The sequence below is a fragment of the Apodemus sylvaticus genome, unplaced genomic scaffold (assembly GCF_947179515.1).
Source record: "Apodemus sylvaticus unplaced genomic scaffold, mApoSyl1.1 scaffold_354, whole genome shotgun sequence".
NCBI lineage: Eukaryota > Metazoa > Chordata > Mammalia > Rodentia > Muridae > Apodemus > Apodemus sylvaticus.
This window is the reverse complement of record NW_026263065.1, coordinates 63,851-78,780: the sequence shown is the minus strand read 5'-3', so window position 1 is coordinate 78,780 and position 14,930 is coordinate 63,851. Positions and strand designations below refer to the sequence as shown.

Here is a 14,930-nt window from a genome sequence, read left to right as displayed (position 1 = left end):
GAAACCTGCTAGTAAGAAGAGGTGGAGGTTTCTTCAGGTTGCCAGGCTCCATTTTCCCTGGATCTGAACAGACTTGAATGCTTCAGTGTTTCCTGTGCCCTGTGCTACTGCTGGGTTATATCAAGGGACCTCAGGCAAGCTGTGATGTTGAAACATGATGAGTCATTGTTCAGTCACCTGAAGGAGAAGGGACAGGAGGGAACTAGAATGGTGGGTCCTTTCAAGGCCTAGGTGGGAACCAGGAGCAAGGTGCAGCCAACTATGAGATCCCTTGTGGTATTAGCCATTGTCAGGATGCAGTGTTGGCATCTGAATATCTAAAGTGTGGGTATGCATCTGCACAAAACAATTGTAGCAGAAGCTTGTACCTTGAAACATGCCTGTCAGAAAGGCAAATCAGAGAGGACAAGTTTCATTAGCATCTTCAACTTGATCTGCACTTTGGTGTGAGATACATTTGAAGCTAAAATTTCTGAAGCTTTTAAATGGCATTTCATTTGTGGGGAGCAATACAGCATTATACTGTGATGTAAAGAACCAAACTTGATAATGTAAAGGGTTTAACAGTTCTTAGGTATTAGTAAGTCATATCAAGTAGACTTTGGATAACTGAAGGCTGGCGCTAGTGTTAGGATTCTGTCTAAACTCCATCTCCAGTTTCCTGGCATCAGCAAGTTATGCTCCTCTGTACAGTTACCTGGCAACTGCCAGCTGGGCCTGACCTGGTCCATGGGGCTGCTTGCCCCTCCCCCCTCTCTTGTTGTTTTATCCTGCTTCTCTCTTGCCCTCCTGAGCATGTCACTTCCTCCTCCCTTCCTCATTCACTTCCCCTTCTCTCTACTTGGTCATGGCCCACCTCTGCTTCTCTACTTTGTCTATCTGCATTTCTCTGTCTCTACTACCCTCTTAACTCCCCTCCTCATTGCCTGTAAACTCTGTTCTATACTATACCATCATGTGACTGGTCACTCAGGGGCAAGGAATGCCTCTGCATGGGCCCACTGAGACATCCCTTCTCCCATACCTTAACATACATCCACAGAACATATCCTCCTTTTTATCTTTTTATAAATGCATCAGCTATACCATTCCCAAATAAAGAGTATTCCAACCAGACTTACTGCTAATTAGAATCCTAGGATACACAAGTTAATTTTCCAGGAATTTGTTAGAAATACGGCTCTAAACCACAAAAAAGAGACAACTCTGGTTTATAACCAGCCATTGTAACCTTCCTACATCAGAGAGTAGGCCTCTAAACAGCTGCTGAACAGGTCATTACAATGACACAATCAACATTAATATTGGGTGTTCAATAATACTTGAATTTTCTTCTCAATAAAAGCCTAGTTCAATGACATGTAAAAGGTGACACCATTTGAAATGGAAAGACATTGTTGTTTTGTGCTCTTATGGATATGAGTACACTGTAGCTGTACAGATAGTTGTAAGCCATCATGTGGTTGCTAGGAATTACATTCAGGCCCTCTGATCACTGTTGCATTACTGGTTCTGGTCCCACTAGCACTGGTCCACTTGCTATGGCCCTGCTCGCTCCTGCCCAAAGGTTTACTTATTATATGTAAGTACAACATACCTATCTTCAGACATATCAGAGGGGGTCATAAGATCTCATGAGGGATGATTGTGAGCTACCATGTTGTTGCATTTATACTTATGGTGGCTTGAATCCTAAAATACACTCAATGATCATTTGTTGAGGACAAGTTAGTTGACGTGGAAGATACTTATAAATGAGTGAAGGCAATGCTAAAGGCAAAATGATTACAGACTTGGAACAGACATTACATTCAGTGCTGTATTGGTCATCAAACAGGATCTAATCACATCTCGGGTTGTGTTTTGTGTTTTTTTTTTTCTTTCTGTGCTAAGACATCATGGCCAAGATAACCTTTTTTTTATTTATTTAAGAATTGTATCATATTTTTTTATTAAGGGTTGAAAATAATTTTTAGTTTTTAAATTATAATTCTTCCTTCTGGCTTCAGGCTCTGCCTTGGGACCTTCCTCTGCTACAACACCATATCCAAGTAGCAAAGGGAGGAAGCTGACCACCCAGGAGTGCAGAGAAGTGAGTCAGCACAGGTAAGACCTCCCCTGCTGCTCAGAGGATCACATGTGGAACCCTAAGGCTGGAGCCTTCCAGCATCTGTCTCTGGCTTGCGACCAAATCATGATATATCCAAGTGGTGCAGGGAGGAAGCTAAATACTCAGGAGTACAGAGAGGTCAGACAGCACACGTAGGTCCATCCCTGCTGCTCAGAGGAAACAGCCAAAAACCCTGACAAGAGCCTAGGAGCAGCCTTGGAAAGGAGTCTTCCAATTTCTGACTGCAGAACACCCAGAGCTGATCCTGGACTACAGAGCTACATACCCAAATGCAATCACAAGAGAGCTGCTCTCACAGGAGTACCTACATACCTGTGTACACAGAGAGTACCAGTCTCCCAGGAGAACAGGTACAGAGGCTTGCAGGACAGAAAAGCCACAATCAAAGACAGCACCACTAGCTAACACCAGAGATAACCAGATAGCAAAAGGCAAATGCAAGAACATTAACAAGAGAAATCAAAGCAACATCTGAAACAAGTCCTCCCAGAACAGCAAGCCTGGATATCCCAATACACTGGAAAAGCAAGATCTGGATTTAAAATCACATCTCATGATGCTGATAGAGGACTTCAAGAAGAACATAAATAACTCCCTGAAAGAAATACAAGAGAACATAGGTCAACAGGTAGAAGTCCGTAAAGAGGAAACACAAAAATCCCTTAAAGAAATACAGGATAACATGGGTCAACAGGTAGATGCACTTAAAGAGGTAACACTAAATTCCCATTAGCCATGCGGTGGTACCTGTAATCCCAGCATTCTGGGAGGCAGACACAGATGGATTTCTGAGTTCTGAAAAATAGATTTCCCTTTGTAGGGCTGGATTTCCCTCGCCAACACACTGAGGGGAACTCTCAATTCTGAACATTTATGATCCAAATGCAAAGGCACCCACATTTGTAAAAGAAACTTTACTAAAGTTCAAAGTACACATTGCACCTCAAACAATAATTGTGAGTGACTTCCACACTCTGCTGTCAAAAATGGAAAAATCAGGGAAACACAAACTAAACAGAGACACAGTAAAACCAAGAGAAGTTTTGGACCAAATGGATTTAATAGATATCAATATTACATTTCATCCTAAATCAAAAGAATATACCTTCTTCTCAGCACCTCATGGTACCTTCTCTAAAACTGATCATATAATTGGTTTTGAATTTATGTCAGCTTCCAGGGGCACAACTGTCTTTTCTAACAAGATAAGGGATTCAATGTTGGGAATAAGACCAAAACTCATAAATAAAACCTTTATCTCATAATTATCAATTGTAACAGGTAGAGGCCAAGGGATTCTGGGAGAACTTGACAGTGTGGCCATCTCTGATTTATTAAATACAGACCTCAACCATTTGTGCCAATGTTTGAGATTTAACAATAGGGAGAAAGTAAAAGTTTAAATGATTTAATTATTATCTCAAAAATTATTTTAAAAAGATTAACTAGGCTTTATGGTTGAAAATATACCCATGTTTCAGATATATGTTCTAAAGCAAGCTAAGTATGACTCACACCTTTCATCTCTGGATGTGGATCTTAACATTGGAATAGTACTATTAAGCATCGCCACAACAATTGTCAAGATCTTCTGTGTTGGTTGAACTCAGGAGTCTTGTCAGGGTTTGTATTCTTTCAAAAAAACATCCTGACCAAAAAGCAAGATGGGAAGGAAAGGATTTCTTCACCTTACACTTAAACATTGCTGTTCATCAGCAAAGAAATTCAGGACTAGAACTCACTCAGAGTAGCAACCTGGATGCAGGAGCTAATGCAGGAACCATGAAGGAATGTTGCTTACTTGATTGCTTCCCTTACCTTGATCAGCTTGTGTTCTGATAGAACCCGGGACTACCAGCGCAGGGATGGCACCACACAAAATGTGCCATCCCACCCTTGACCACTAATGGAGAAAATGACTTACAGCTGGATCTCATAGAGCCATTTCCACTAGGGAGGGTCCTTTCTGTGTGATAACTCCAGTTTGTGCCCAACCTGACATACAAACTAGCTAGTAAATCATGAAATTACAGATAATAAGTTTTTATAAGTTAATTTCCTTAGAAACTATTATCAAAGTAAGAAACCTCTCTCTTTCATCCCACTCCTTTTCTTTGCTTTGATTATACCAGCTTCAAAGTTAATAGGTGGACTCATACTTTCTGAAGTTCCTCTGCATATATATTTTCCCTGAGAAAGTCTAAGACAAAGGAGGACATTCATTCAATTGAGGACAGTCATTCAATTGTCTCAGCTAGAAGGGTCTGCATGACTCTCTTCAGGCAATGGCTACCAGAGGCAGGATTAGGTATACAAAGAAATTATACAGTAAATGGCAAGTCTAAGTTACAAAAGAAATTCTTCTAAAGACAATCAAATAACAATACCACTTAAGAAAAATAAAATTCTTAACTCTCTAGAGTAATTGGAGAATAGACAAAACAGGTGATCAGAGCAGTGATGCACTAAAAAAATGGGAAAAAAAGGTGTGGGGGAGGTTACCACCCTTGACTTGTGAGAATGATAGATATAGTTGAAACAATGCATAGCCATTGTGACTTTTAAAAAGAGCAGAACATTCCCTGGTAGGGAAAATGGCATCAATAAGATCATGTATGATTTTGTCACTATGTGCAATATTAGCTGCTGAATTCTGTAGCCTGAAACACATAGTTATAGCCAATAACCACTGATTCAAATTTCTTAACTGATTCAACTAGATTAACAAAGTTGGGCTCAACATATTCTCCCCAAGGTGTATACCTATCAATGCATGAGTAAATAAATGCTGGCGATCATAAAATCACTCTTTTTGACACATTGTGACCTTCTTCAGGATGGAGACCTCTGCTGGTGACTCCCTTAATCTGTGAGGTACCTATGGTCTGCATTCTTTCAACTTCCAGTGCACACAGGAAACTCTTCTTCCTGTTCTAGCCTGAAGGCAGAAGCCATGAACAACAAGTATATTTGTTTCTGATTTCAACAACAGGCAGATCATTACATGACTGAAATGAATAATTTTGAAACTTGCTTGTGATACAGCCTTTCAACTCCAGATGTAGGAAGTGCAATGACATGGGAAGCAAGGTTATTGCCTTAGGATGCAAGAGACTGGGATCAAGGTGACAAAATTCCTTGTTTCAAAAACATTTTTCAAAAAGACTGATGATGCAACTTTTCTAAAATTAATATAAATTTTTGGCATCTTTAAAAGTCAGCGGAATATGGTAAGGATGTGCTTTCATTTTATACCAGTTGTGGGGATGCAGGTCTGCTTTTTGAGTGTCCTCAGTGGCTCACCATGATTTGCCACATACTCTACCAGAAGCATGGTTTTGCTAGCCACTGATAATTACTGCAATTCTGTGATGTTTTGAATTTGGAGAACTTTTCAGATGGTACTTATATACACAGGCTCTGAGAGGTCAGGTTGGGACTTGATGGTCCTGTATGGACGAACATTCTTTGTGGTTTGTTAGTAGCTGTGGTCAAAGCAAGAAATTGGGTTTCAGGATGTCCTTCTCCTCTATCGTGGTTTCTATCCTATCTTGTTGTAGGCAATGAATCTACGGGTAGGAGATGAGGATAAAGGATGGAAAAAGAAAAAAAACAACAAAAAAAAACAAACAAACAAACCACAAAGGAGCAATGGCCAGATACACTTGTTAAACTTAAAAGAAGAGCCAGCCTAGTACAGATTTTGCACGTGAAGTTTGCCTTGTCCTGAAAATCCTTTGCCCCATTGTTTACAGTCATAGGGTTTCTCTCCAGATTGTGATCTTTTATGCCTCTGAAGTAGGCCATGTTCTGCAATAGATTTGCCACACTGGATACATTAACAGGCTTTCTCTCCAGTATGTGTTCATTTATGCATTTGAACACTGCCATAGTGTGCAAAGGCTTTGCCACATTGGTTGCATCCATAGGGTTTCTCTCCAGTAGGTGTTCTTTTATGAATTTGAAGACTGCCATAGAATGCTAAGGCTTTGCCACATTGGTAACATTTTTAGGGACTCTCTCCCATATGTCTTATTTTATGCAGTTGAAGATTGCCTTGTGATGGAAATGCTTTGCTACACTGGTTATATTCGTAGGGTTTCTCTCCAGTATGTCTTCTTATATGCACTTGAAGATTGCGTCGTTCTGAAAATGCTTTGCCACATTGGTTACATTCATAGGGTTTCTCTCCAGTATGTGTTATTTTATGCCTTTGAAGATGGGTGTGTTGTGCAAAGGCTTTGCCACATTGGTTACATTCAAAGGGTTTCTCTCCAGTATGTGTTATTTTATGCCTTTGAAGATAGCTGTGTTGTGCAAAGGCTTTGCCACATTGGTTACATTCAAAGGGTTTCTCTCCAGTATGTGTTGTTTTATGAATTTTAAGATGGCTCTTTTGTGCAAAGGCTTTGCCACATTGGTTACATTCAAAGGGTTTCTCTCCAGTATGTGTTCTTTTATGCACTTGAAGACTGCATTGTGATAAAAATCCTTTACTACATTGGTTACATTCATAGGGTTTCTCTCCAGTATGTCTTCTCATATGCATGTGAAGACCGCCTCGTTGTGAAAATGCTTTGCTACATTGGTTACATTTGTAGGGTTTCTCTCCAGTATGTCTTCTTATATGCACTTGAAGACTGCCTCGTTCTGAAAATGCTTTGCCACATTGGTTACATTCATAGGCTTTCTCTCCCATATATGTTCTTTTATGCCTTTGAAGATTGGTGTGTCGTGCAAAGGCTTTGCCACATTGGTTACATTCAAAGGGTTTCTCTCCAGTATGTGTTGTTTTATGCTTTTGAAGATCACCTTTTTGTGCAAAGGCTTTGGAACATTGGTTGCATTCATAGGGTTTCTCTCCAGAATGTGTTCTATTATGAATTTTAAGATGGCTGTGACGTGCAAAGACTTTGCCACACTGGGTACATTCATAGGGTTTCTCTCCAGAATGTGTTCTTATATGGCTTTGGAGATGGCTCTTTCGTGCAAAGGCTTTGCCACACTGGGTACATTCATAGGGTCTCTCTTGCATATGTGTTCTTTTATGCACTTGAAGACTGCTTTTTGATGAAAATGCTTTGCTACATCGGTTACATTCATAGCGCCTCTCTCCGGTATGTGCTCTTGTATGTCTGTGAAGAAGGTAGTGTTCTGCAAAGGACTTGCCACACTGGTTACATTCATAGGGTTTCTCTCCGGTATGTATTCTCTCATGACTTTGAAGATGGCTGTTTTGTGCAAAGGCTTTGCCACATTGCTTACACTCAAATGGTTTCTCTCCAGAATGTGTTCTTTTATGCTTCTGAAGATCGCCTTGTTGTGCAAAGGCTTTGCCACATTGGTTACATTCATAGGGTTTCTCTCCAGAATGTGTTCTTTTATGAATTTTAAGATGGCTGGGACGTGCAAAGGCTTTGCCACACTGGGTACATTCATAGGGTTTCTCTCCAGTATCTTTCCAGTTATCCCTTTGAAGATGACTTTGACAATAATAGGCTTTACCTCTTTGGTTACAATCACAGAGTTTTTCTGCAGTGTGTGTTCTTCTATGTGTTTGAAGACTAGTATAATACACAATGGATACAGTATATATCCTTTTATGTAATGGAAGGTAATTGTTTCTTGCAAAGGCTCCGTCATATTGCATACATTCATAAAGTTTCTCTCTAGTATGAATTGGTTTATCCCTTTGAAGATGCCTGTAATTCAAATAGAATACAATGCATTGGATATAGTGAGAGTGTTTCTCTATAGTATGACTACTTTCAAGCCTGTGTATGTTACTGGCATATATGAAAGGTTTACCGAATTCATACTACTAATGAATCATTTATCTGTATGAATTTATTGAACAACTTTTTTTCATTCTAAAGAGGAAGCACATATAATTGTGTTCTATCATTATGTTTAAATCCGTGGTAGTTTGCTTCATTGTTAGTATTATTTACATAATTATAAAGATACCACAGACAGTAAGAGCATTTACTACATACCTCAAAATTATACCATCCTTTTCCTGTATGAGGTTTTTCACATATGTGAGAAAATGTACAGGCATTCACAGCATTACCTCAATAATTGCATACATAAATTTTGAATAATGTGAGCCATACAACACTGGTGAAATTAAACAGGACAATCATAAATTTTCTACATTACTAATACTCATAGGGATATTGTGCAATCTAAGTTTGTTGATGTATTTGCAAGGAAAGTGTGAAATCAATTAATTGAAAATGTTAAACTTTCAACAAATTTACTGTAAGTGGAAAACTTTACAGATCTTATAATTATCCTATGAGAGAGCAACAGAGGTTAGGTCAATATCACTTAGGTGTAGAAAATCATATACTTTATGTTCAAAAGATAGAGACATAGAAACATAGATAGATAGATAGATAGATAGACAGACAGATAGATAGAGAGATAGATAGATAGATAGATAGATAGACAGACAGAGATATACATGTCCTATATAACACCTATGAATGGAACAATAACAAAGAAAGGATATATACATTGTATTCACACATTTTTAATTTTTGTTCCTCATAGACATGTGGTATTTGGATTAAGTTTTCACTCCAACAACATTTTAAACATTCATGAACTTCCATTCTCAATAATCTTAGCAACATTCCTACAAGTATATAAGTAACATCAGTATACTACAGACGTACATATCAGAAAGTTTTGGATATAAACTGATTACACATGCACTGTGTACACTTTCCCTATCTGAATGGTATGAGAACAAACAGACTGGCAGTTCTGCAGTGTAGTTTGAATGGGGCTGAAATTGAAATGGTACTATCTGTTAAGGCATTGTTTACATGTTTTCTTTCTTAAAGAATGGCTTGCAATCACAAATCCAATACCTGACACTGAGGTATCACATTTGTATAAATTTAATAATCAGTATCCTTAAAGATGTGCTCATTTACGTGCTTGATTTTTAACGAAAGTTTCAAGAACACATTAAGATTTCATCAGAGGCATATTCAGGGGTATGCATCAGCATGCACAAGAAAATTACCTTTTCTGTCTTACAGAATCTTCACAATATTCTTCAATATCATTGTGATCTTCCCAGTTATAACCTAGAATATAGGACAAGAAAATGTATGATATAGTACTGGGATTTAGGCAAAATTTAAAAAACTTTAAATTCTTTAGTGATCCTTAGAAACAGGCCTGATTTATTTCACCTTATTTGTCCTCCTTCTCAAATGAAATTATAGAAGTACATCAATAAAAACAACAAAAACAATAAAAACCACAAAAACAAACAAACATGAACAAGCACAATGACAAAAAAACAGTTGCCCCTCATTTTAAAAACTACATTCACAGTCTTACCTATTGCAGTGAGGTTCCTATAGGTCTCCAGCATCACATCCTTGTAGAGACTCTTCTGCGAAGCATCCAACAAAGCCCATTCTTCCCGTGTAAACTTCACCAGTACATCATCATATGTCACTGCATTCTAAAATATCCCATATATATGGACAAAGGAAAGCATGATAATGAACTATTAGACAGGTATATTTCATTGAAAATAGTTTCAAGCAATTTTGGTCCTGCGCTGACTTGTTTCCTGACACACAAGTTATAATGTAACCATGACTACCAAGTCATTTCTCAAGGAAACTGAATAATGAGGTTCTCATCTGTCCTTTCTTCACTCTTATGATTGGATACACCCTTGGAAGACTAAAGACATAAAGAGACAAGCAAACAGATCAAGCATAGCAAGCACACATGAGAGACACTGTATGAATAATTATTTACTACAAAAGCAATGAGCAAGATGGTTGGACTGGTTAATGCATTTAATCACTGAGGACGGAGGCAAAAATATCTCATTGTGTTTGATACCAGCCTGGTCTATGCAGTGAGTTGGAGGACATCCAGAGTTGTATAGTATGACCCAGTATCCCTTGCAAAACTCAAACCACAAGGAAGGAAACCAATCAGAATATTACTTCGGTTCTTAAAATTAATTACACATTCATCCCAGTTGTATATTCATCTTCCAAGACAGACATCTTCCAGGTCAACAAACAGTTGGAGAAAGCAGAGAGAAAGAAAGGAATTGGAGGGATACTTTATTCAAAAATCTCCTTCTGAGTAACTAAAAGCTGGCTCTTCAAAGCAGGCAAGTGTCCCAGAATGGGAAACACTATTATAGCTAATTATGAGGCTTTATTCCTTTGAAAAGGTGCTTAGGCTTCTGACTCACACTGGCCAGGAGAGCAAACACCTGTGATACCAATAACTTCCCAGAGAGGGCCAGAGTTCAGGATTTTTGAAGCATCACTGGATTTTAACTCAAGCTAAAGAGATGGGAAAAATATTCCAATGAAGTGGACCTAAAATGGAAGCTGGTGTAGCTATTTTACTATTTCACAAAATGGACGCAATCAAAGTATACAAATGGGCTACTAATATCATAGTGTATGTAAGTGAACTGTAAAATACATAAACTACCACAAGAAAACTCTTATAGCTCTTAGGCACTTCCAGGATAGTGGCTGAATCCTAAAGCAATTGAAACAAAATCAGGAACCCCCTATATACCTCTTATGTAAAAAGGAATGATCAACTGGAAAGATTTTAGGGAATCAACAGCCTGCACATTACTCCACTATGTAAATGAAACCCATTTTTTGTATCCATACCTCTGATGAAGGACATCTCCGTTCTTTCCAGCTTCTCACTATTATAAATACAGCTGCTATGATCATAGTGGAGCATGTGTCCTTGTTACATGTTGGAGAATCTTTTGGCTATATGCCAGGAGTGGTATACCTATAGTGGTACAGGTATACAGAGCTGTATTGCTGTGCTAAGCCACCTGGCACAACTTGACTTTGACTAAGGTGAAGTTCATTGTTTCTGCAAGTGTACAAATTCCTGAATTAAGCAGGTGACCCGCCCAGCAGCCTGAGCAGTGGAGCCAACACCCAGAGAACAGCCTGACAAGTTCCTGGGAACACACCCTTTCCCTGGTTTTGGGGAAGGGACTTGCCCCGCCTATATAATATGGAGACCACCATTAATCTTCTTCTTGAGCTGGAAATCTTGTCTTGACTCCATGTTTTTCTCCCTTCATCCTGTTCCTATCCCCATCTTTCTTCCAGGTGGCCAAGTAAACAGTTCAAAAGTAGCCACTGGCAGTTACAAATTTATAAATAAAACTGCTATAAACATGGTGGAGCATGTGTCCTAGTTACATGTTGGAGAATCATTTGGCTATATGGCCATGAGTGGTATAGCTGAGTCCTCAAGTATCTGCTATCACCTGAGTTTTGGTTCTTAGCCATTTTGCCATGAACATACAAGAAGCCAACAGAACTCCAAATAGATTGGATCAGAAAAGAATATAATGATCAAATCATTATATAATGATATATAATGATCATATAATGATAAAAACAAAATGCACAAAAGAAAGAATATTAAAAGCAGTAAGGAAAGAGATCAAGTAACACATAAAGGCAGACCTATCAAAATTACACCAGACTTCTCAGCAGAGACTATAAAAGCCAGAAGATACTGGGCAGATGGAAGCACAAATGCCAGCCCGGGCTACTACTATACCAAGCACAACTCTCAATTACTATAGGCCGAGAACAAAGTCGAGTATCCTAGGATTCTAACTGCTAACAAGGCTGGTTGGACTACTGCTGATTTGTGAATGTTATAGAGTCAGTCTTCAGTCGTCTGAAGTCTACTTGGTGTGGCTTACCATCTAATAAGAACTGGTAAACCCTTTACATCATCAATTTTAGTCTTTTACATAACAGCTTATTATCTATCATATTTCTACCCACACGACATGAAAAATAAAAACTGCAAAAAAATTAACTTCAGATGGATGTCACACACCTAAATGCTAAAGCATCCCTGTTGACAACAGCAAAGAAATCTGGCCTATATGATTTGCCATCTTGACAGGCATGTTTCAGTACAGAAGCTTCTGCTACAAATGCTTTGTGCAGTTGCATTCCTACAGATAAGATACTCACATGCCACAGTGTGTCCTGGGAATGACTATTACCACAAGGGACATCAGAGTTGGCTGTAACTAGAGGATGGTTTGCACCCACTCCTTGAAATGGAGGACAATTTTTGCTCCCTCCCCCAACCCCTCTCCTCCTCATTGAGGACACTAAACATATGCTCACTATTTTGCAGTTTCAGAGCTTGCTTGAGCTCCTCTGACACAACCCAGCAGTAGCATACAGCACACAACAAATGAAGTATTTAAGACTGCTCAGCTACAGGGAACCAAGGGCAAGGCAGCTGGAAGAACCCTCCAATTCTGATCAGCAGGTTTGCCTGGAGGCACAGATTGGCAAGTGACTCTTTAATGACATGAATTCCTCCCTCAGGGTTAGAGTGTGTTAAAGCAACTAGTGTGTTAAAGCAACACAGTGTACTAGTTCTTGGGTAAGGTTTCCAGACTAGGGCCAGACCTTTTCCACATCTTAAGAGATTTGTATTGAAAGGATAGAAAATACAGCCTAAGTCTCTAATGACCCCCAAGAAATCAAAAGTTTAAAATGCTATCTTGCTCCAAAAAAGCTCTGATGCCAGCCTTCTTTTTTTTTTTTATTCGAATTATATTTTTTATTTACATTTCAAATGATTTCCCCTTTTCTGGCCCCCCACTCCCCGAAAGTCCATATAAGCTCACTTCCTTCCCCCTGTTCGCCCACCCACCCCTTCCCACTTCCCTGTTCTGGTTTTGCCATATACTGCTACACTAAGTCTTTCCAGAACAAGGAGCCGCTCCTCCATTCTTCTTGTACCTCATTTGATGTGTGGATTATGTTTTGGGTATTCCAGTTTTCTAGGTTAATATCCACTTATTAGTGAGTGCATACCATAATTGATCTTTTGAGACTGCATTACCTCACTTAGTATGATGGTCTCCAGCTCCATCCATTTGCCTAAGAATTTCAAGAATTCATTGTTTCTAAATGGTTGAATAGTACTCCATTGTGTATATATACCACATTTTTTTTTGCATCCATTCTTCTGTTGAGGGATACCTGGGTTCTTTCCAGCTTCTGGCTATTATAAATAGGGCTGCTATGGACATAGTGGAGCATGTATCCTTATTACACGCTGGGGAATCCTCCGGGTATATGCCCAGGAGTGATATAGCAGGATCTTCTGGAAGTGAGGTGCCCAGTTTTCTGAGGAACTGCCAGACTGATTTCTAGAGTGGTTGTACCAATTTGCAACCCCACCAGCAGTGGAGGAGTGTTCCTCTTTCTCCACATCCTTGCCAACACCTGCTGTCTCCTGAATTTTTAATCTTACCCATTCTGATTGGTGTTAGGTGAAATCTCAGGGTTGTTTTGATTTGCATTTCCCTAATGACTAATCAAGTTGAGCACTTTTTAAGATGCTTCTCTGCCATCTGAAGTTCTTCAGGTGAAAATCCTTTGTTTAACTCTGTAACCCATTTTTTAACAGGGTTATTTGGTTTTCTGGGGTCTAACTTCTTGACTTCTTTGTATATATTGTATATTAGCCCTCTATCTGATGTAGGGTTGGTGAAGATCTTTTCCCAATTTGTTGGTTTCCGATTTGTCCTTTTGTTGGTGTCCTTTGCCTTACAGAAACTTTGTAATTTTATGAGGTCCCATATGTAAATTCTTGATCTTAGAACATATGCTATTGATGATCTGTTCAGAAACTTTCCCCCTGTACCGATGTCCTCAAGGGTCTTCCCAGTTTCTTTTCTATTAGCTTCAGAGTAAGGCCAGCTTTCTAAGGAGTCCCAAACACTTTACATTCCAGAACCTGCCCTTTGTTAAGAGCTAGGCAAAAGGGCCTTGAATAAGTGATCCTGGCCCTGTAAGGTAACTAGAAATGAGCTAATTATCTGTTTATCTTGCTTCTGTAAACTGCTAATGCCATTACCCCCCAACTCAATATTTTTAGACCCCAGCAATAAGCTTAGCACTGAGTCACTGAGGATATTGCCTTTCTGCCCTCAGCTTGAGACCTTTGGCCTCAAGAGATAGCTCACCCTGTCCCAGGAGCTAGCTCATCTGATGATTGGCCCAATGTTTAACTCTACAATGCCCTAAGGATGTTTGCTCCAAATAATCATTAACCTTCCTTAAAGCATAAACTATTGCCTGACTTGTTCATTCTGTGCTTCCAATCCCGTGCATGATTGTCTTCCAACCCTTGCCTTGTGATTTTTCCCTTTAAATACTCCTGACTTGAGTTGCTCAGGGTCCACAGTCCTGTCCCCCTGCGTGGTGTACGGCTGTGGAGCCCAGAGCCTCTGGAATAAAAATCCTCTTGCTATAGCATCAAGACCGTTTCTCGTGAGTGATATGGATGTCGCCTTCCGAGGCACTGGATGCTGTGGCGCCCTCGGGTTTTGGGGATCGTACAGTATTTCAATAGCACTTTTGCCTATCTTCTAATAGTCTATATATCTATCATCTTGGCATGTCCTTGGTAGGTAAATTTTACTCAAAAAAATTTTGATTTATTTACTTGTTTATTTATTATTTATTTATACATTTATTTAACTTTGCAGGCAAGAAGAGCCTGGAAAGCATTTCCAAATCAAGGATTTCATAAAAAAAGAAGAAGAGGAGGAGGAGAAGGAGGAGGAGGAGGAGGAGGAGGAGGAGGAGGAGGAGGAGGAGGAGGAGGAGGAGGAGAGAAGGAGAAGAAGAAGAAGAAGAAGAAGAAGAAGAAGAAGAAGAAGAAGAAGAAGAAGAAGAAGAAGAAGAAGAAGAAGACGACTATGAAGAAG

The 14,930-nt window shown here is 39.3% G+C and overlaps 1 protein-coding gene across 1 annotated transcript in view; it reads right to left on the bottom strand.

Moving 5' to 3' along the window:
- Positions 1-5,782: 5,782 nt before the first annotated feature.
- LOC127676101 (zinc finger protein 431-like) overlaps positions 5,783-14,930 on the bottom strand; it is a 56,566-nt gene continuing 47,418 nt past the window's right edge. Inside the window, exons 2-5 of the mRNA XM_052172024.1 lie at positions 9,494-9,620; positions 9,171-9,234; positions 7,616-7,833; positions 5,783-7,447 (exon numbers count right to left, since the gene is read on the bottom strand). Coding sequence (XP_052027984.1) covers positions 6,141-7,447; positions 7,616-7,833; positions 9,171-9,234; positions 9,494-9,620 — 1,716 coding nt within the window. The 3' untranslated portion in view covers positions 5,783-6,140. The remainder of the gene's footprint in view (positions 7,448-7,615; positions 7,834-9,170; positions 9,235-9,493; positions 9,621-14,930) is intronic.